Here is a 24,265-nt window from a genome sequence, read left to right as displayed (position 1 = left end):
AAATCATGAAAAATTCCGGACCATATGATTTTTTTCAAATTTCACACCCCAAAACACAGTTTTTTCGGATTATCGCCCTAAAACCACAAATTAATTGAATTATTACATAAAACCCAACACAGATCATGATATCTTCCAATTGTAAGCGGGACATCTGCCATTGACTTCTACATGACCTCTGCAGGTTTGAGATGGAGTACATTTTAAACACCATCAGGGTTTATTAATTCATCAAAAATGTGAGTTTTTTTAATGAAAATTTTGTATTTTTCCCCTTTAAAACTCCAACCAGAAAAAAATGGAGTTTAGTAAATAACCCCCTTAATGTGTCAGAGTTAGCTCCACTGAAAGCTAACTCTGAAAGTCTGAAAGCTGGGTGTACCTACATAGAAGCTGTATTCTCTCTTTTACCCTGTGTGGTCTACCCTGACCAATGGTACTTGTGAGTATATGTATTGCTGTTACATGTTCCATTTTATCTGTGACTGAACTCCTATATGGATTATCTTGTTCTATAATAAATCAGTTCCATGGTTGAGTTGCAAGATCCACTGGTGACCAATTATTTTGCATTACATACAATTATAGTTGCACAACACCCTGCCTCTACATCATTGCAAGGGCTCACCCCCTGGGGAACATAGGTCTCATCCAGAGCATTAATGTAAAGCTATCGGTCTGAGTAATGGTGCCACTCCATTTTAATTTAGTCTTACAATTGTGTCAAAAAAACTCTAAAAGGCACACATTTTCTTCCTTTTGTATAAGGGACAATTAGGGGAAAGAGAATTATACCTCACACCCTTTAAAAATAAATTGCACCTAATTATTTTGGTCACAAAGTTATTGTTATGTGCAAGGCTTGTTACGGAGAGTCTCGGGATAGACATAAGACCCCCATATATTGCACTAGATAAAACTTTCTGGGGCTTGTTTAGCAACATTGTGCAAATGTGCACCTGGGCTGCATACCATAGCAACCAATCAGTGATTTGTTTTTTTACCAGTGTATATCAATGACCTCCAACAAGGTTTACCTTAGTATAGAATTATATTCCTTAGTGCATAAATTTAAAAATGGATCTTTGGCTCTATATGGTAAAACTGATAAAACATAAATAAATATAAGAGCTCATTTCATACCTCAGGAGCAGTGATCAACTTGCACCAAAGTAACACAAAATCTTACTACTGCCAGTGCTGAGGCTTTCAGAATTTCAGCATAATTATTCCCTACACTTCTGAATCCCAAATTTGGTCTAATCAGTTTTGCCTTCATCAAAACATTCCCTTTGCTGCTTGGTAACAACTTCCTTACACTCGTTAATGTCTCCCGCTAGTGCCAAGTATAATAAGCACTTGATTTATACAGCCAATTCACTCTTTTGTCTGTCCATTTTTATTTTCCGAAACACTCCAAATAATGCAGAAGTGTTTTCCATTTAATCATTTTAATGAGCTTACATCTGTATAAGCAACTGCTTTCTTCCAAGTTATATTTATTTTTTAGAAGTTCAGATGAATGAATAGTAGAGCGCCTGAATAGGTATATAAGTTATACAAATTAAAATAATAGTAACAATAAAATCTGTCTATCTTTGTAATGGTTACATAAAAGCTGCCTTGAAAACACTTAAAAATATATCATGAGCTTTCACTTTTTTTGTTTATCTGTATTTTAAGATACAGGTATGCATAGCTAACCTGGAACATGATTCTGTTAACCTGTTACATGCATTGTGTCATTATTATTGGATTTTGCACAACTTTAATTTTAGATACAGTTGCCAGGGACTTTAGCAAGATGGTTCTGTGTGTGCATGTCTTATAGTATCATCAACGGTTGAGGAATGGTATGACATGGGAGGCATGTTATTATTTGCATCCACTTCTACTGGCCTCAGGCATTATGCATTTTAGCATGGTATTGTTCATGAGGTTTCAGACTTTTGAAAGTTTGATCATCTTCAATTTCATTTGAAAGGTTTAGCTGAGAATGGCATGAACACAATGTCCCTGAAGTGTTATTGCCTTCCATATAATTTCTCAGAAAAAGAGATTTGCTGCTTAAGTGTTGATTTTCCTAAGTGGATCATTCACCATCTAGGGAGGGGGCATTGACAGCTCTTACAACAGTGTAAATACCCTAAGGTAAACCAGCTGACTCCACTTTTTACCCAGCTGATTTAACACTTAAATGATGTGTGGTTTTAATTAGATTTTTAATTTCCACAAAGACTGTAAATTTTGCAAGGGGATTAAATTGCCCATTTTTATTGACGTAAGCAGTAGAAGGGCAATCCCCTCTGGGATCATTTTTTTTGTAAGTGATGATTGTAGTGTTTAATACAATGGGTAGAATTGATTCACATTATCTAATATATTGATTCCCATTTTTCTTGCATAGTTAGTGCCCTTCTCTGCTAGTGCTTTCTATATTATAAATCGTAATATAATATTCAGTGGCAGTGCAGCTTTGCATTAGACCTATGTGTCGTAACTTAACCCTAAAATAATAAATTGAAAAAAAAAAACCTGAATACATGTTGAAAATAATTGTTAGTCTATAACACCGTATCTCAATTGGTTTTCAGACACATGCATAAATACATACTTGATCTCTGGTTTTTGATGAAGAAAAGCTTCAACCTTTCTTTGAAGGTGTTTTCATTCACATAAAACTCCACTTGCACTCTGTGGAGACAGAAATATTGAAGAGCAGTTACCAACAAATGTAATTTTCCTTACGCCTTGAGGGTCAGAGAGGTTTTCAACGTTCTTGCAAAAAAAGCATGTTGAAGATCGCTTTGTCTCTCAAGCAGTGTTATGTCACAGTTCTTACTGCAGGGAGAATATTTGATTTATTACTGTTTTATTAAATTCACTTTTAAACAGGAAAACAGTGAAATCCTGAGTGATATTCAGTGACTAGACTGGAATATTTTTTATAGCATGTCCATGCTCATTTTTTACATTGGAATAAATAGCTCAGGCACAGCCAACATACAGTTGTTTCTAGAGTACATTCCCCACAGGTTCTGGGACTTGAAGCTCTGCTTTCTACAGTGGGTGGCACACCAATTCACTGGAAAGCAGAGGGAGTTTAGATCCAAGAAGCCACCACTTCCCAATGGAATGAGATGAGCGAAGAACTGGTCCTTGCATGCAGAAAAAGACTATACTGGTTCTTACAATCTTTGGAATCAGCCATGTCTACATAAAAATAATAAATTTATATTTATTTTTGGAAGTTCAGATGAATGAATAGTAGAGCGCCTGAATAGGTATAAAGTTATACAAAATAATAGTAACAATAAAATCTGTCTATCTTTGAGTGCCTTTAGTTGAAAGCCATGAGACATAAAAAGTAAAAACTAGTTGAAGATTTTCTTAGAAAAGGTTCACCTATAAAGTACTGAATGAAAAATTCTCTTCAATGCTGATTTACTTCATAAAATATGCAGTGGGGCACACAAGGCAATATGAAGTCAAAAATTCTTACCAATATGCAACAAAACGAATCAAAAATTCTAAAATTCTAATATTCAGTTATCTTTTATTTTCACAGTTTATGAAGAAAGTTTGTTACATGGTGCACAAATGGTTGCATAAATACTATTAGTAGCATTAGAAAAATTAAAAAATGAATAAACCATTGAACTGGGCAATTCAGAAGGAATCTCTGCAGTTCAATATTTTCCTCATGTATTAACTTTTTCCTGACTGGGGGAGGCCTATTAACCAAAATTCTTATTTGTGTAATTTTCATATTGTTTTTTTATGTCTAATAAACTCACAATTTAAAAATTCTAAAAAAAAAATCTGAATGAATGAATTGTAAAAAATCAGAATAAATAAGCGTGATCAAATAAAACTGTGAAGCAAAATACAAATATATCAAATTCATATTTTATTCATCATCTTAATGGTTGGACAAGCTAAAAAACAATTTTAAAAAGTAAAAAAAACTTGAATTGAATAAATTGTTTAGATTTCGTTTGACTTCTACATGACCTCGCAAGCTTTTAGATGGCAAGGTTTTAAATTCCTGAGCTGGAAACACAGTTGGTGTCTGGTGGCTTCCTTCATATTAATGAAAAAAGCTTTTGGCCCTCGCACACCCTACCTACTTGGTGTAACAGAGATTGACAAAGAGATTCTGCAATAAACACTTGAAGTGTTTTTATTAGGCCTGTGTGCCAATGGAATTTTTCGCATTCTTTCATATTAATGACAGGAGGGACTGGTGCTATCAGGTATTTCTTTTCTGGCTGAAATACACGGATCAGTTAAAAGTAAAATATTGAGCATTGATTGGTTGCCCCCATTGTGTTAGGAATTCTGTTTGTTGTCTTAATAAAAATGTTAAAAATATATGAATGCTAGTGTTAGTATGTTTTGTTTTGTTGTTGGTATTTTGCTTTAGTATTCACATTAAAGAACTTTGTTCTTGTTAATCTTGTGTTTTGGAGAAGATAGGACATTCCCTAACTCCAAAATTGCTGCAGTCAATATTCTAAGTACTAAAAACCATCAGCTCATTGATTGCAATTGCCTTCTTTATTCCTGGTACAGAAAGCCTATAAAATAATATACTTTATAACTCAATTGTCCATTCATAAACCATAAAGAGATAACTGTCAAGCTCCCCGTTCTCTGGAGTAATCTATAATAATTCAGATGCAGTACTATGTAAATGGTTGAGGTGTTATAAAATATTTGAAAGACAGAGGAGTTTTCAACAAAACCTCTGAGACCAACTGTAAAAAAGGGGATGTTTTGTCTTTATTTCAAAGACACATGCTTCTAAAAGAATACATAGTAGTACCAATTCTAAATTGAGCATCAGTACTAATATATCTTCTAGACCAGAAACGTTAGCAGGCATTATTGAGTGTACAGTAGCTCTAATTTTACTCTAAATATGCCCTAGAGGCCTGGAACCTGTTCATTTGTTCCATGAAAATATACAGTATATCAACTGCCAAAGCTGAGTTATTAGAAATATATGTGTTGTATGTAGTAATGCTCTTGTTTCTCTGTGATTGGTATTTGACACTCACTCTCTAGCTGCCAGTGTATTTGACAGGATAAAAATTTTTGAGTTAATGCAGTTTGTCCCACCAGAGCTAAATAAAACTAATAGAATGGTCATTGAGGTCATTCAATATTTACAAATTTGTTTTATTTCAAGATATGAAAGTTTGCAGCTCTTGGATGTACTGTAACTGCTGTAATCATTGCAGATACATTATATTAAATGTCTATAAGAGGGTTATTTACGCAAAGTTGAATTTTTATAGTTGAGTTTTTATGTGGAAACTCAAATTTATTGTACCCCGAAGCTGCTAACAATCCGAATCTAAAAATACTGCAGCTAAAACATGTAAATCGTGTAGAAGTCAACATGTTTTATGGCTTCATTGTTCTCGAAAGCTTTTAGCTTTGGTTTTCATTCGATAATCCGAATAATTCAAGTTTTTTGGCGACAACTGATAAATTCCAAAAAGTCGCACAATTCAAATTCTCGATTTGATCTAGTTTTTTCCTCAATATCATTTATTCAACCTAAATTATCAGTAAATTAGCCACATTTGTGGATGGGAGTTAGGTTGGGTTTGTTTTCATGAAAAAAGGGTAAAAATGTAGTTTTAGTAAATAACCCCCTAAATGTCGTTAAAAGAAGCCACTGCATGCCAGTAAAGTGCCAGCATCTAGTAAATATGTATTCTCTTGAACAAGATGCCATGTATTGTATTGTTTTGAAGGAAAATTAGAAACTGCAAGCATAGGCTGTAGTGTAACTGTAACCTCTGTAACCAGTGCTGTGTTCAAATACACATGCATATTTAAGGAGAATTAGTAGGCTATAAATGTTGTACATTATGTTTTAGGCTTCTGTACCAGCCCAAGGCAAATATAGCCCTTTAGCACTGAAAGTCTGTGGGTTTTCTTAGTTTTTTTTTCTACTTCAAATAAACATTGAATTTGTTTGCTTATTTTTTGAAAACATCCAAATATATCAAAACTCATAAAACATCTTGAAAAAACTTGAATACCTTGAATTTTTGAATTTAGAAGATCAAAAACATTTTAAAAACTTGACTAGGACAACTTACATTAACTTTAAAATGAGTTTGGCAGCTTTAAGATGCTGATGTTTTAAATTTGAGTTCATTTGAGTTTTGCCAAAAATTTGCGAAACAGCAAAACATTTGCCAAATGCATTGAAGTCAAAGGGCGACAATTTTTTTATGTGCAACAAACCTGGAGAAAAATTTCGCTCATCATTAGTGCTTCATAAAAAATCTAAAATTTGAGTTTCAGCTTATAAAAATCGAATTGCAGCAATAATTCAAATTCAAGCATTGATAAATCACTCCACCAAGTGTACCAATACTGAACGGTTATTGTTTGGGAAAGCCATTTCAGTGACTCACATTTCCATTGAGTTTCCATGTGTCCACTGGAGACGAAAGATATTTTTAGATCAACATACAGTATTTATTTTCTATTGTTTGTGTGCTCTGGCATTCCTGAAATGTTATAGTTTCCTCATTTAATGAATATTTAGATATACCTGCGTTTCCCAAAGGACACTAACTACGGTTTTACAGGCCAAGCAATGTTGCACTTAGCTCACCAAGTCACAAAGCAATCTCCTTTTATACAAGAGATTGTGTGGGTTGCTTTATGGGGAAATGTTCATATTCTGGATGAAGTCTGTTCAATGTGAACAATGACAAGTGCCTCGGTGCATGTTTTACTCATTTTGATTTTGATGGATTTTTTTTATTATGATAGCTACAGAGAAAAGCAGATTTGGAGCAACTGCCTAATTGTATAGCAAATTTGTTTCTTCACACACACACAATGTATATGAACCTTTTGACAAGAAACATCCATACATACATTTTCGGAATATTTTTTTAATTTTACCAGCAATTGTAAAAAGTAATTTATCAGCATTTACTGAAAAGGAACAAACAAGGGAAAGTTGTGCTCACCACTATTTTTTAAAACCATTAGGCGGGGATGCATTTTAAAAAATAGTGGTGAGCACAACTTTCCCTTGTTTGTTATAGTTTATACAGGAGCAGTGACCAGCTCCATGTTGTAGCTCCCACCCTTCCCAGGTATAGTCAGGTGATCCCACTGGTGTCTAATAAAAGGGCAGCCAAGTTTGGGAGTTTTACTTTGAAAGCAGCTAGTAAGTTGCAGGTAAAACTTAGTCCCTTTGTAAAATGTATAATTAAGCAATTGAATTCTTAATGAATCAGACGAAAATTAAGCGTAGGACTGGCCAGATATGGGATGACTTTGACGTAGTTGGCAAGCTTAAATATATTGCAATATATGGACCAACAATCCCTGTGTTGTTTAAAGGGTAAGGTATTTTTTAGTAGCAGTATGCACAAAATGTCGCTGTCTTAAATATATTGATAATGGGTTGAGTGCAGAGGACCTCTTGTAGTTTACTGAAAAGGAAAAGAAAATAACCTTTGAAACATTTTAAACCCTTAATAGTTCTTTGTTGAAGGGCACTAACTGCTTATTTGGAATGCAAAAACTAACTTTACAAGAAAAATGTTCCATCCATGGTGCTAAGAAGAATACTCTACCCAGGGGATAAGAAAATCCCTGTTTTCACTTTAACGGAAAGTAATTATAAATAGGTTTATCATAGCTTTGCATAAGTCACAGCTAGCAAGTAATTAAGGGGAATACGCAGCGTGCCTTCTGTTAAAATGTCGTCCTGGACCTCCTTAATACTTCTCATTATTAATCTAATTTTTTTTTTACTTATCATCTGCAAACTGATTTGCACATGTTGCTGATAAGGGTACCCTAATGTACCAGTATTGGTAAAATTATACTCCAGCTAGTATATGAAACAGAAAATAAGACAGCATGTTACTAAACTTCCCCTAGTTTCGCACACAACAGAATACAGATAGACTCTATGAAATGTCTATTTAAGTATATAAATGTCACTAAAAAGCCGGTTCATACCAGTATAGCACCAGCATCTAGTAAATATGTATCCCCCTACTTATATATATGTATATATAGATCCCCATGAAGCCGGCATGCTCGATAAGGAATTGCTTGAAGTGCAAGATCAACGATTATTCTTTATACATTTCAAATAAGATCAGCACTCACAGGTCTTAAAAAATGTAGAAAAAATGTATTAATAACACGACTAACGTTTTGGCTGACTCCTCAGCCTTTTTCAAAGTGCCCAAAGCAAATATGAATATGTATTTATAACTACAAACTGACGGGAACACAACAGCTGCAGCATAATCATATGGTCAACGTAAACGGTACTAGACATAAATACATTCAATGTATGTAAACATGTACTAAGCTGCTCATCATCACACTTAATAGAAACACAAATTAAAAACATTATCATTTTAGTAATCATGGAACATATATCTGTCATGATAATTAACTGTTGAACCATTACCTGTTCAATTATTTAACTGTTAAACTGTTCAAGAAGATACTGATTCTAACGATGTCTCTCATATACCGTTTTGTTACAAAGTTGTAATAAATGAAACAGATTCATTTACTTATGTTGCTAATATGTGAATCATTCAGTCAACGCATGGCTCTCCACTTACATTTTTGGACTATTAAATCTTGTTGTATAAGGCTTTCCCTTTAGTTAACAATACGACTCACTTAAATGAATTACCCCTTATTAAATCACCGCACCCACTATGTGGCTCTTCCTCGCTTACCCTATCCTGGTAACCTACTACAGTATATCATTTTGTTGCTATGTAAGGGCGGAATATGCTTTTCTGTTATAGCGGTTGGTCAAGTCTACATGCCATTGTTTTATATCAGTGTGGAATAAATAAATAAAATAAATAAACAAACGGAATCCAATAAATAATAATGTTAAGCCTAATTTGTTTGAAAACTTCCTTTCATTTTACCTCTAATAAATGACACAATAAATAACATTCAGAACAGCTTGGGCATAATGAAAATGTCCAAAGCCTTCAGTCAGTCCACATGGCAATTACTAGAGAAAATTATCCATTAAATAATGAAAAGACTAATCGTTCCATGAAAGTTGTTTGGTTTCAAACGAACAACCTTTATCAGATAACTTGCACAGCAGCCTGGAGATTTAATAATGGAAGCATCATTATGATATAAGTGATTCTGAAAGCCCTAACATTCACAAGTTCTTTGGCTTTAGTGTGCCTTTGTGAGAAACAACTGACTGTATGAGGCAATGCAATAAAAATAGAATATAGCAAGGGAATATAGTAAGGGTATTAGCAAAATAAATATGGTTTCCATCCTGTTTTCAGCGAACGGCTATTTTCCATGCTTTAAGTTTAATTTCATTGCCTCTGCCTCTGAAGGACACTTCGTCCAGATGCTTTTTGTGGAAGAAATAGCCAGGTCTGATGATATCCTTTATGTAAACTCACAAATGCAAAAAAAGCTGGTTACCTGTTGGCTAAATCTACAACTGTGTAATAAAGAAAGAACCTTGCATTTGTCTCTCCTGTTGTCATCTTATCTTTGTATTCAGTACCAAAGGTAGCATGACATTCTCTTCCATTTATTAAATATATTCTTGGTGCGACTTTCATTGCTTGGAAAGTCAATAAATTAAATTTGGAGGAGGATGGGAAGTTAAATTTGGGGTGGTGTTTATTCTTACCTACAGAATAGGTAGGGGGGGTATCTCTACAATTTACTGCCTCTAGGCTGAGGGAAAGGATGTTACATTAACTTTAGATTCATTCATCCATAAAAAGCAAACAAAAAAAAAATAAAAAACAAAAACAAAAAAATATATATATATATAGATATATGATTTATAGGAGACATACGTTTCTGTAATCATTAAGCGCAGTGTCAGACTGCCCTGCCCCAGTCATTTGCTAATGTTGCAACCAGATACCCAGCCCCAGTATATTATTTTATATTTTCTTCGCTCAGTGAGGGGGGAAGTCAGGGGGAGCATCAATTCTGTCTGATGGGGAGCGGGTCAGGGTCTGCAGGGCCCATGAGGGCCAGGCCCAACTAGGTTTTTTTCCCGGTGTCCCCTGGCCTAGTCCAACCCTGATTAACTGTCAGTCCAGAAATTGGTAAGTACAGCTTTTTTCATTGCCAAAATACATTCGATTTACTGGATATTGGTTGTTGTTTATAAAAATTGTTGATTTTCTTAGACCATTTTATCTTAAAAGGTTTTTTACTTCCTTTACCAAATTCAAAAAAATGTCTCATTATTAAAAACATCAGAATTTCACTATAAATGTTAGACTGATTTATACATAAGGAATGTTTTTTCCTTAGATTCGATAAGAAAAATGCAAAGCCTAAAGCCCAGTGAAAAGAAAATACCCCCCCCCCGGACCTCATAATCACAATAGTTCAAACAACTCAACATCTCAAAAATAAATTGCTTTGTTTTTTTCCTTTATGGCTTTAGAAATTGTGGCTTTGGGGTTTGAACAATATTTTAATCATACCCAGAGGCATGTAGAAAAATGATTAAGATTTATTGATATATTTTTGAAGGGAAAAAAAGCAAAAAACTTTTTCCAGTAAGAAAATGCAATTATATCTATGGCAACATGATTTTGTGAAGCAACAAATGTATTGTGATTGCTGCTTTTTATTACTTGTGTTTCTATTCAGGCATCTCCTATTAATATTCCAATCTCTTATTAAAATCAATGTATGGTTGCTAGGGTAATTTGGACAGTAGCAACCAGATCAAATTCGAATTTGATCAAATTGAATTCAAAGTATTTTAAAAATAAAAACGTAGATTTTTCAAAGTCCACCAACTGACTCCAAATAGGTTGTAGGAGGTCCCCCATAAGCTAAAACAGTAATTTGGCAGGTTTAAGATGACAAATTGTCAAAGTCAAAGTTTTAAAGAGACAGTAAATGATAAAAAAAATTCAAATTGAAATCGTATTTGGAATTTTCCCTAGTCGAAGTACACAAAAATAGCTCGAAATTTTAATTTTTCTACTTCATTTTTAATTCGACTCTCTATAAATCTGCCCCTAAGTGTTACATTCACAAACATGAATTTACTTTTTTTACCATTGACTTCTACATTATTTCAGATTTTAGCTAGAGTATTTTCGGAATTGAGTATTTTTTCTTCTTCTAAATAATCAAGTTTTTCCCCTTTTAAGACACAGTATAAATAGATGTCACATCACCTTCCTTAAAATCAATTTAAAAAGCCTTTATTGGTTTACATGGCTGGGATCTCCAACAAGCAACAATGTTTCAGGCACAAACACAGCCCTTTCTCAAAACGCAACAGTCCCTTTCAAAACGCAACCAGAAAAAATTGGGGTTTAATAAAAAAATAGGACCCTAATGTTCAGATGTTTTTTAGTAGACTTAAGAAAAATCCTTATCCAAAAAAACCCAGGTCCCAAGAATTCTGGGTAACAGACCCATAGTATTGTGCCATAGTGCTAATTCTATCAAAACACTGGGTTACTAGGCCTGTGAACAATACTGTCCCACCAGAACCCAGCACAGTGCTAAGCGGTGATGAAGAACCTCTATGTAGACAGTTTCAGGCAAGAGAGACCTCCAGCAATGAAATTAAGCTCAGCCCTGTAGCAATCCAAGGATCTGTGTAGGAGCTGAAAGAGATGCAAACTTTGCTACTGGTCATAGTAACCAATCAGTAGTTAGAATTCACTGGGCAAACTCCTTTTGTTAAATTAATAAGTATAATAATTATATTAGCAAGTAACAAGGAAAATGATCACCCATGCACTTTTATTTGTAAAACCTTTCCTTTAATTTGAGGGTGTTCAGGCATGAATTATATTCTACAAGGAAAAGTAATTAACATAATTAGGAGGCAAATTGAAGTTATGCGAAAACAAAGTTAGTGACTCACCCAGAGAAAAGAGACTTATTTTTTTTTAGTTTGTGCTGATTATCTATACAGTGTACATAATAAAATAAAATAATAAAAAACACTAATCAAATTTGTAATAAAAGAACTGTTTAACAAACAATTTAAGACTGCATTTACAGTATTATTAGTATATCATCACATTAAAATTATTAAAATGATGAAGCACAAGTAAATTTGTCATGTATTTCACTGTATTGTACCTCTTTTTGCTCTTAAAACATGAAAGGCTAGAACGAAAAGAGATAAGATAAGTCTCAGCTCTACTGTGTTTACTTCTCAAAAGGGGTTATTCTTGACCTAGGGGGATGAAAGTGCAAGATAACTAGGGGCACAAAAGCACACCCCACATTGCTAATTCTAGGAGCGCCCTGTGCACCATGCTATGCACTGAGCACTAGAGATAAAAACTGGATAATTACACATTTCTAATTGAACCCATAGCAAAAACCATCACTTGACTAATAATGATATTGCCTCTTTAAATGCAAAAAATAAGATTTGATCCTTTTTTTTGGCACTTTTCACATAATGGGAATGTGATGTAAATGTTAGTCATTTTTCTACAAATTACAATTGAGTATTGAAAAATAATGTGATTATACATAAAAAGGTGCATATCAGCATATAAGCATTCAAATCCATTAATGCATTTGTTTTTGTTTTTTTGGATTTATGGTTAACTTATTTTCACTTTCTGATATATGGGAAGAATAAAGAAGCAGAAATTCCAAAACTAAATATAGAATAACATCCTTCAATTTGCTGTAAAGCAATTTTCTACAGGATACAGACTGAATACATTATATCAGTTTTACCATTTACAGAACATTCAGAGCTTTAGCATAAAGATAGGGACATAAGTAAATGAAGGTCTTTTCCAAGTTCTCTCAACAGCTGTAATTTAATGTGACAATTTAAATCAATAAACCATTGTGTGATCACCTCTAATGCATAACAGTGCTGCAATAGTCATTTGCTTTATCCAACAAAGTTCTTTTGTTTAAACACAAAGAACATTCATATAAAACCCACTCCTTCACAGATCCCAGAGATCCGGTTATTCTTAGCTTATTCTTCATATTTATTTTGACTTTAACACTTTCCCCCAAACATTGATTTTGTCTGCAGAATGTTCAGGGCTTGATTTAAACTGCTTTTTTGGGAGGAGCCTGGGAGTGGGGGTACAATATTGAGCAACCTTAACAAAAGAGAATTTAAATAAAGTCAAGTTTATCTCATATTATTACCAAAACTATGACGATCAGGGCCGGAACTAGGGGTAGGCAGAGTAGGCACGTGCCTAGGGCGCAAAGCTGGGAGGGCGCCAGGCACGTACCTCCTCTGTCGCCTACCCCATGTCCAGTTCCTTTTTGCACTTCTGCGCAAACTTCAATTCACACATGCGAACTATATCGCAAATGCGTACATGCGCATGCGAGCACAAATTTGCGCATGCGCTCGCTAAACAGGTTCCGCGACTGCCGGGCCTGCCCAGGGCACCTGCCCAGCGTGGCCCGGCACTGATGACGATTATAGGGGTATTTTACAAATGCACAATTGCAGGTGCTCTAAAATGGGCTAAATGTAGACTGCATGTGCATGCAATTCATTAAGATATTTGTATCTAAACACACTCATGCACTTCCACAGGGTTATATACCTGATTTTTCAGGTGAATATTGTGCAACTGTGCCTAATGAAGCTCGGGAACCCTGGAGCTTCCGCCACCTTTGACCAGCAGTAACTCCAGGGTTCCCATAGCAGGATGCATCAATAAGACAAGAGACTTGCACCCAGTGAATGAGATGCAATGCTACCCCCACACTTGCAGCAGATTTCTATCTGTTTCCATCTAAACGCAACACATCTAATTTGATGCTCTGGATGCAATTTTAGCAGAAGGAACTCCGATCACTGCGACAATTACACTGGAATCATGAGAAACAAAAATCTTCATTATTAGAAAAAAAAAACCATAGTGGTTTGCCTCTGAAATTGTACTTTGCAAATTGCTTTTGCAATTATTTCTTTGTTAGAAAATCACTTACAAAAACTAACAAACCTCTAGATTACAATATATCCATTGCAAGACCTATTATAATGTATTTCTCAATTCTTAACTAACTAAACATGGAATCATGAAAGATTAGTGATGAGCAAAAGTTTTCACCAAGTTTCCCTGTGAAAATGATGCCCATAGGCTCTAATGGGTTCAATATTTTTCGCACATCAAAAAAGCTTTGTCACCCATAAACGGGGAAACAACATTGATCAGATTCACCCGTCACTAGAGATTACGGTATTTTCCATTAGGAAACCATATTTTTCAAATGATATGTTTTTTATTGCTGTTATTTTTATTTTATTTCTTCTCTTATTTTACACTCTTTTTTAAATCATTATAGCTTGTGTCTTGTGCCTATTCATTTTAGGGAATAAGTGTCTTATCTGAGTCATATGTAATATTGATGGTTTTCATATTTTTTTCTGTTTAAAAACACAAACTTCCAAATGTATATTTTGCTGATGCTATAGATTCATGACCAGATTGCTGGTGCAAGTATAATCTTCAACTCTTGCTTTCCAGTTTAAAGGAACAGTAACACCAACAAATGAAAGTGTTTTAAAGTAAAGAGCATGTAATGTACTACTGTGCTGCACTGGTACAACTGATTGCTTTAGAAACTCTTGCCCATACAAATCCCAGGGCCCCCTGCCAACCACACTTGAGTACCTGCATGTGAGCCCCACCACCCACAATATATGAGGCATATTGTATATGGCGATCAACAACGTTGTCTCCTAATGGCCTGAATTAAAATTTTAGCCTCATGTGTTTTTTTATAATGATTCTAACCAGTGTTGGACTGGGGCCTACCAGCTTTTTACTCCAGAAGACAGTATCATTATTATAATAGTGTCTTTAAATGATTAATACAGGTATGGGACCTGTTATACAGACTGCGTGGGACCTGGGGGTTTCCAGATAATGGATCTTTCCATAATTTGTATCTTCATACCTTAAGTGCACTAGATAATCATGTAAACATAAACTAACCCCAATAGGTTGGATTTGCTTCCAATAAGGATTATTTATATCTTAATTTGGATCAAGTACAAGGTACTGTTTTATTATTACAGAGAAAAAGGAAATCATTTTTAAAAATTTGGATTATTTGGATAAAATGGAGTCTATGGGAGACAGCCATTCCGTAATTCGGAGCTTTCTGGATATCGGGTTTCCGGATAAGGGATCCTATACCTGTACTATAATCTATTATTCCATCTATTTAGCTTCTTTGTTCTCATAGAAATAGGGAATGACCATGAATTAGACCAAATGTTTAACAGCACAAGGGCCCAGGAGTTTTCCGGATTCTAACATTTTCTCTTTTTCCGGCAGGTAAAGATGCTGGGGGGATCACATAAAGAGTAAAGATAAGGTAAACAAACCCCTCTGACAGTGAGTATATATTATATATCTTTTTTGAAACATAGCAACTGCTAGTTTAAGTTATTGCTATTACTTTTCTGAATTATAGCAGTTATTTAATGTATGTGAGTTTGATCTTCTAATGGACAGTTGGTTGCTATCATCACATTATGGACTCATTGGATAATGAAGGACTATGGGACTATGGGTAAGGGAGGTGTGGGGTATGGTTTTTTAAGGTGTGTGTACACTGCAACTTGTATCCTGACGAAGGGAGGATGTCCTCCCCGAAACATTGATACTTTTGGTAAAGCAATAAATAGAAGCTCCCCATCTGTATAATTGGAGTGTGTGGCTCAGTGTATTCTCAGATCTTCACCACCCACAAGCCACACTCACCTGTATCCCCAGGCCTATGTCCCCCACTTAATCATGGGACACATGCAGGAGTTGGGAGGGGCAAGTTCTTAACTGATTGCTAGTGATGAGCAAATTTATTAGCCAGGCATGGATTTTTTGTGAAATGCTGCACTTCGTCAACTGTGGCAAAAATGTGCAGTTTATTGTGCCTGACCATGTGCTTTCAGAAAGAGCCAGCATGTAACAGTGGAACAGCTTTTAGATAAGCTATTGTTACACCTGCTCACCCAAATCATGACTTGGGTGTGCCTGACTTGGATGTTTTACTATTTAGTGCTATTCCTATTTCTACCACTAGGCAAGGCATGGGATCATTTTTAGCAATGCAGGTGTCAGGGAGCTGTTATCTTGTTATCTTCCCATTGTTCTGTTGATAGGCTGCTGGGGGGAGGGGGTTGATATCACTAAAGCAGCAGTAAATAAAGTTTTCATGACAGTATCAAATGTAAAAAATTTATATAAAAAGATCAGTTTGCTTTTCTGGAAAATGCAAGATTCTGCTGGATAAGTGATATTAACTGATGCATTTTGTTAAAAAAGATGTGCTCCCATACCAGAAACCCTTTAAGCTATGTTGGCAGCATAAAATGTCCCTGGAGGCATCTAGTGAAGCACCTTTGGTTTTGGGACTCTGTGCACTCTCAATGGTTATTTTCATTTGAGTCTCTGCATTTAGCATTCTATTAAATATTTGGGGAAGGATAACATACAGTATATTTTAGAGATTAATATTATACTGTTTAATTTTTTTCTATTTTCTGTTTTGGGGTTTGTAGTATTGTAAGCAGAGTCTTTTGGTTGTTTAAAAGCTTACACTGATTAATTTAAAGGACAACTGTTCGGATTGTTGAGATGCTTTTCTATATCCTAAAGTTTCTCAGTGTAGCAGTCATATCTTCAAACAAGTTCGACAGTAGGTTATTAAGATATGACTGTAGATCAATTTCTTCTATCTTGTTCTGACTTGCCTTGGGGCTGTGAGTTAGATGTTTCTTTTTCTAACAGCATAAACTTGGAAGTGCTCTGTGCTCATTTTTTCTTACAGATCATATGATAGTTCACTTAGCATTTTGGATGTTTTTCCTTTCTAAATCTCTTTCAGATTTGTTTTTATGCAATACCTTAAATATGTGATATCATGGTGGATTGCAAGCTTCAGCAGAAGGTAGGACAATAGTGATATTTTTATAACCGTCTATCTTTCTTGATGCTCATAAAAGTTTGATTAGAGTAAGTTGCAATTTAGAAAGGGAATGCTTGAGTGTATTTAGAATTTATTATACTTAACTTTACAGCTCATTTATATCCCTTAAGGACTGGAGTCTGCATACTCCAGATGAGGCCTCACCAGGGACCTATAAAGTGGCATAATTATGTTTTCATCCCTTGATTTAAAGCCCTTTTTTTATTATCTCTGCTATTGTACCAAGAGGCAGAGCTGTATAATATTGTTTTTCTACAAGGAGTAGATTCAATTGAGACTGAGCTACAGCCATGCTTTTTTCTTAAAGTTTGCCCATGCCACGTGCTAGTTTAAGAAGACAGCTGGAGCTTAGGGAGCTAAATGTGTTGTTCAAGTCTTGGAGTAGGAAAGAAGGTATTGGGTTCCTAGAGCACTGAGCTGTATTTTCCTTGTGGTACAACCTATACAGTGGTGACGATTGCACCTCAATGGAAGGGGGTTCACTGTGCTAAGTGAAAGAATGGCTAAGAGGTTGGAGGAGTGCAGTTTTGGACTCCAGTCCTTAAGAGGGATATAAATGAGCTGGAGAGAGTGCAGAGACTAAGTGCAACTAAACTGGTTAGAGGGACGGAAGACTTCAATTATTATGGTAGCCTGTCAATGTTGGGGTTGTTTTCTCTGGAAAAAAGGCGCTTGCGAGGGGACATGATTACACTTTACAAGTACATTAGAGGACATTATAGACAAATAGCAGGGGACCTTTTTACCCATAAAGAGGATCACTGTACCAGAGAACTTTTATTTGAAGCAACGTAGGGGGTTCTTCACAATGAGGACAGTGAGGTTGTGGAATGCACTGCCAGGTGATGTTGTGATGGCTGATTCAGTTAATGCTTTTAAGAGGGTCTTGGATGATTTCTTGGACAGACATAATATCAAAGGCTATTGTGATACTAAACTCTATAGTTAGCATTGATATGGGTATATATAATTTATATGAAAGTATGGAGGGGTGTGTGTATGGATGCTGGGTTTTCATATGGAGGGGTTGAACTTGATGGACTTTGTCTTTTTTCAACCAGATTTAACTATGTAACTATGTAACTATGTTTTGCTTATTTGCCTCAGAGGTTTTTGCAACCAGGTCTGCCTCTGTGAAGCTCTGTGAGAGCAGTAATTATGACAGCTCCAGATTCAGTCCTGGTTGCTCTAGTCAAGGAAATGCATGTTCTTCTCAAAAATGCTTTCCCAACATCCCACATAGTTGTTTCAGGAGCCAACTCCAGTATGTCTTGTAATATTCTTGTTTAAAACATTCCAGTGCTGGCCTTTTCAGTTACAGGTATGGGATCCGTTATCTAGAAAGCTCTAAATTATTGAAAGGCCATCTCCCATAGACACCATTATAATCAAATAATTCAGATTGTAAAATTGATTTCCTTATGGTATGAAGATCCAAAATACAGAAAGATCCATTATCCGGAAAAGCCCTAGGTCCCGAGTATTTTAGGTAACAGATCCCATAACTGTACCTTTAATATATAGTGTGCAATAATTTTGCAACAATTGCATCCATTTCAACCACCTTCATATTTTGACAACAAATAGTTCTATCTAATAATGTAAACTTGCACATCACTTACTTGCACACTTTTTCCTAGGTATAAAGTGAACGGACATTTTTTTTTGATTACTTTTTTTTGTGCCAAAGACATTGATGTCAAATTGTCATTGTCACCGCAATTTTTATGCTGCAAAACTTTGCTATGTTTTGCAAAAATATTAATTGATGGTGAAATAGGAAATTTCGTTATGGATCCATGCTTGACAAAAATTTTGCTCATCGCTGTATTACAACCGTATTGGGTTTTTGTGCTACTCCTAAAAAATCTTGACAGTGTGGCAAATACTTATTTACTGCTGCAAGTGTGGTCACACTAAACATGTATGAAAGCCCAAACTGAAGTTAAAATGTGGGGGTTAATACTCAGTAGCTGACCTAGATATTCCTGAAAATACAATGACAAATGCAACAATATCTTTATACATTTATATATTTGTTGTGAGATAAGCTTATATTTTTTCCAAATAAAAAAGGATTTTAATGCACATTCATATATATTTATTCTTCCCTGTGAGATGGCTTGCAACTTCCTTAATGCACAGATTGCATATAGATATTTTTAGCATCATCTTTATTTGATAAACTTTCGCCCATTGCATAAACATCCGTCAGACTGAAATTAAATCTTGTATTTTTTGCAGTAATTTTCTTATATAAAAATCTAATTCTCTTTCATGTGGAATCCACAAAGACTTCTATTTGCTCCTAAAAGCTAACCCAGGAACTAATATTGGGAGCTAAAAATGCTGATCCATTTCCTTCAGTGACTTAAAATTGCTCCTTGAAAAATCCCATTTATTGCAATCTGTCTAGAATAGTTTTCCCTTGTGATTTACTTGCAGATTAAGAAAAATGCAAGCTTTAATAACAAGATTTATACAATGTTACAGTTGAATGGGTTAAAGAATTCTCCCTGTTAAATTGTATATTCCAGAGCAAAACCTGAGGGAAAGTGCTTAGTGTGTAGGAAATGAGCAAGTACCCCTAAGCACTCAAACAACTATAAAATATTTCTCACTTAAAATATTACTACTTAAAATATCCCCAAACCAGGTACTTATTCTGTCTTACCTAGCCTATTTTCTCCACTGTGACCTGGGCATGCAGCGTGGTGCCTGGGGCTTGTGGTTGTTGATGTTGCTGATGTGATTGCACAAGTATCTAGGAATGCTCATGATGGGAGTAAGCATTGGACAAACAGTGTGAGCTGCAATTTAATCCTGGAGCCATAACCTGAGTAGTGTAGTTATATTGGGAAGCAGCACAGAAGATTGATACACTAAGGGGCAGATGTATCAAGGGTCGAATTTCGAGGGGTTAAATCCCTCGAAATTCAACTGGGGAATAGAATCGAATAGGCAATTCGTGCGTATTTATGCGCCAGCGAATAGTCGAATGGGTGGATATTCGCCCGGCGAATAGTCGCACAATCGAATATTCGATCGAAGGACTTTCATTCGATCGAATGATCGATCTAATGCCTTTTTATTCGATCAAAAACTTAGAAAACAAGCCTATGGGACTTTAAAGCAATTCGGTAGGTTTTAGGTGGCGAAGTAGGCAGTCAAAGTATTTTTAAAAGAGACAGTACTTCGACTATCGAATGGGCGAATAGTCGCAGCGTTTTTGCGCTCAATCTATTCGAATCATTCTACTCAGGCGAATTTACGCCAATTCGATAGTCGAGGAGCACAAAGAACTACTCGAAATTCGAGCTTTTTTCCTTCTATTCCTTCACTCGAACTTAGTGAATGGGCCCCTAAATGAAATGAATTAGTAAAACTGGTAAAAGAAAAAAAAACTGTCTTTTTAGTTATTTGTCATTATTCACATATGGATGCAGGAGACTTTACTGAACCATCATTGTGACACTACAAAGTGTGATGATTTGAATAAAATCAGTCCATATTGTAGTGGTGCTATCTTATTCATTTCTAATAGTATTATATTATAGTGATGAGCAAACTCTTTCACCAGGTTTTGCCATGAAAAAGATGCCCATATACTCCAATGGGTTGCACATCAAAAATATAAAATTTTTTCCAGTGTCTAAAAAAAATTATTGCACGTTAAAAAAACTTCAATGAATTTGGTGAATTTTTATAAGTAATAATAAAAATAAAAAAAAAATAGCAATCGTGAAGGGACCTGTTTTGCTTTGCTGAAATTTTGTGAAACAGGTCAGATTCGCAGATCACTATTTCTGCTATAATATAAATGTAAATTGATTAGTGCAGTGTTAAACCAACCGCTGTGGATTCATTCTAGTGGATAAAGCTCTTATTTAATGATAACATTTTTCAATACAGTTTTCCATCCACTTGTATCCTTTGTGCTACTCTCAGCAGTATATAGGTTAAACCGTCAAACCTCACCACCATTTCTTTCTAGTATCTTGGTGGAATTTCATGTGTTTGATCAATGGATGCACTATACTTCACAAGATCAGATGTTTGATCTGCATTTCCTTTGTCAAGCATATTTATTTTTTAACAGTTGTTTTCTACTAAACTTTTATTTACTCATACAAACCTTAGGCTAGTAGCAGTAATTCTAATTATGCATCTTCTACACTGTTGACTGTAGAAATGCTCAATTTTACCTCACAGCTACTGTCAGTCTACCATGTTCCATCAGCATGACATATCTCTTAGGTAAATCCAAACCAACTTCACTATTTACCAAAACAGCTAGTAACCTCTCCCTATTCAACCCCCCCCCACACACACTATAATCTGTGTGCTCAGACTTTCTACTATCTATTCTTCATACTTACAGACATTATGTTGCCTCAAATTACATTGTCTTATATTAGATCCCATTCAATAAATTCTCTACTATAATCCATTTACACCTCAAGCAGAGAGCACTTTTTATAGTTTGTTATATTGGGTATTAGTTTGTGCCTACAGGTACAGGACATGATGTCATTGTCCAACCACTGGCACCGTCAACAGCATTGCTTATGTACCAGGAGGTGAAAAATGGACAGACTTTTTATTCTTATTTGAAATTGATGCTGACTAATCCATGTACTCCATATTACTAGATTTTGCCAGCTTTGTCTGTCTACCTGTGCCTACATTGCCTGGCATGCCTTATCCAGTGCCTTTTACTTATACTTACTTTGCTTGCCATGTCTAAACTGCCTACTGCTACTAAAATAAAGAGTAAAGCCTTTTTTCTAGTACTTGTTCTGCCTGTGCTTTAGTACCTGCTTTCTCCTTAGTCCTGGCATCCAATCTAGAAGTCATCATACCTAACATGAGTCAACCATGGCCTTTACATCTTACTTAAAGGGATACTGTAATGGGAAAAAAAATTTTTCAAAATGAATCAGTTAATAGTGCTGCTCCAGCAGAATTCTGAACTGAAATCCATTTCTCAAAAGAGCAAACAGATTTTTTTATATTCAATTTTGAAATCTGACATGGGGCTAGACATTTTGTCAATTTCCCAGCTGCCCCAGGTCATGTGACTTGTGCTCTGATAAACTTCAATCACTCTTTACTGCTGTACTGCAAATTCGACCCTTGATAAATCTGCCCCTTAATGTATTATTCAGAACTATTAAAGAACATATCAACTGTTTTGGTGGAATCAGACTCACCTATTTGTAAAAACATCAAAATGTTTTTTGTTAAAATTTCTAAAAAGAGTGAAAAAAGTATGTATTGGAACAAAAATGGACAAAACATACATTTTGATTCAAATTGCAATTATAGACTAGAAATAATCATAAATATAATTATTAATGGAATATAAAATTAACATAAACTTACCAACTTTCATATTTTGTTGTTTATAAAAAGACACCCTATTTATTTGCCTGTTATGCAATATTGGAAGTAAACCAAATAATATAATGTATCAAACACTGTCCAATTCTGCTTTATTACATGACTTCAGTGTCTATGTACAGTAGTTTCATTTAACCTGCATGATGTACCAGTCAGGGACAAGCAGATTCCTCAGCTGGTGAGGAACTCCTGTTTTATAGGTGTCCCAGTGAGACACTGGTTGATAAGTGGTTTCTTGCCAAATGTCTTATTATAAGTTTTTAGGCCCATACATTGGTTTTAGTATAAGTAATAAGCAGGGTAGAAAAAACAAATTCAGCTTCAGCAGTTTACCCTTGTTTTGTTGAACCCTGGTTTAAGAACATTTTAGCTATAAAACAATCATGAAAAATACTGTAATCTTTACAGATGTTATGGTAGGGGTTGTGTTGCTGTGTTAGATTTCAGCTTTATTCTTTCACAACAATCAAACACCTACAGAGTCTGTAAAAAGTGCTTCAATCAAAAAGAAATGGGAAAATCTATTAAAAACTCAAAAGCAAATAGCTGTATTCATTCAAAGAGAATAAAAGAAGGAAGTAGCTCTGCTGGAATACTCATGGCACAAAGAATCACAATCTCGGTTCACTGTGCAATTATTTCTATTCCAAAACTGTTTCTGTCCTAATGAATTTAATGCCTTTTTATGCAATGTTTAAGCACATAGGCAGCCAACAGGATCAACAGCCCCCGACTCTGTACTCAGACAAAGAAAGAAGCTTTAGAAATGTTGGTAGAAAATCATTGGCATATGCAATCAAAAAGGGCATTTCTGTGACTAATTGTGGTGGTGGTCCCTTTGGTCCAGGTACATAGCAATTGCATTATAGAGTAGCAGACCGTCATTCTCAATGTGCACAGGATATTGCATGGAAATATCCATGGGAATGATTTTACTTTATCTTTGGCCCAGGCATCTGAATGCTTTTTGGTATTATAGGCACAGATTCACTATTTACCAAATTTATATTTAATTAAATTGTATAATTCAAACAAAGCCTACCCACAATCCATAAAACAGGTACTGTAGTTAGATGCTCCTCTAAATTGTTCAGTCCTGATGCCAGGTAGGAATGCACCAAATCCACTATTTTGGGATTCGGCCGAATACTTTCCAAAAGATTTGACAAAATTGTTGTTTGTGTGATGAAAAGTCACATGATTTTAAGGATTCAGATTCAGTTTGGCCAGGAACTTGGATTTTGCCAAATCCTTCTGAAAAAAGACCAAATCCTATCCAAATCCCATATATGGTGCATCCATAATCTCAGTATTTGTGTCGCTATCTTGGTCTTGTACTACTCAATAAAAGCCCAATAAAAGATGGGCATTTAAAATGCATTCTTTGCTTTATCTTTTCAACATAACTCTATCTAGGAAGCAGAGAACATCTGCAAACAGCACAGGTTTTACTACCATTGTAAACCAACCAGTTATGTATGTATATGTACTATATGTACAACCTTTTTGATATAGAACTATTAGAATACCCATCACTGTACATTTTTACAATACAGAAATGAACAACAGGAGGACAAACATTGTAATAAATTAATATAAAAATACAAATATTAAGTACCATGAGGTAAGATACATGCAAGGAAGGAATTCTATGTCCCATAGAGCTTACACTCTAAGCTGGTAGATAACATACAGGCACAAATAGTATGGTGAATGTACAGTACTATTATGTACAAAGGTTAGAGCATTATCACTTATTTCCCAAGACTGGAACAGATATTGTTCTAGTGCCCCAAGAAGCAGAATCTGAGTTTCTTTTTAAAGAGTTAGAGAGAGGTTTCCCTCCAGAAAAATTCAG

General features: G+C 35.1%; 1 protein-coding gene across 2 annotated transcripts in view; it reads right to left on the bottom strand.

Annotated features, from left to right (window-relative positions):
* Nucleotides 1-24,265, bottom strand: part of kcnt2.S (potassium channel, sodium activated subfamily T, member 2 S homeolog) — a 209,442-nt gene that overhangs the window by 154,738 nt on the left and 30,439 nt on the right. For both annotated transcript variants that reach the window (XM_041561573.1, XM_041561574.1), the window contains exon 2: nucleotides 2,615-2,694. In XM_041561573.1, coding sequence (XP_041417507.1) covers nucleotides 2,615-2,694 — 80 coding nt within the window. The remainder of the gene's footprint in view (nucleotides 1-2,614; nucleotides 2,695-24,265) is intronic.

This window comes from Xenopus laevis, chromosome 4S (assembly GCF_017654675.1).
Source record: "Xenopus laevis strain J_2021 chromosome 4S, Xenopus_laevis_v10.1, whole genome shotgun sequence".
Classification (NCBI taxonomy): Eukaryota; Metazoa; Chordata; class Amphibia; order Anura; family Pipidae; genus Xenopus; species Xenopus laevis.
The sequence above is the reverse complement of the archived record's forward strand: the minus strand, read 5'-3'. Positions and strand labels throughout refer to the sequence as shown.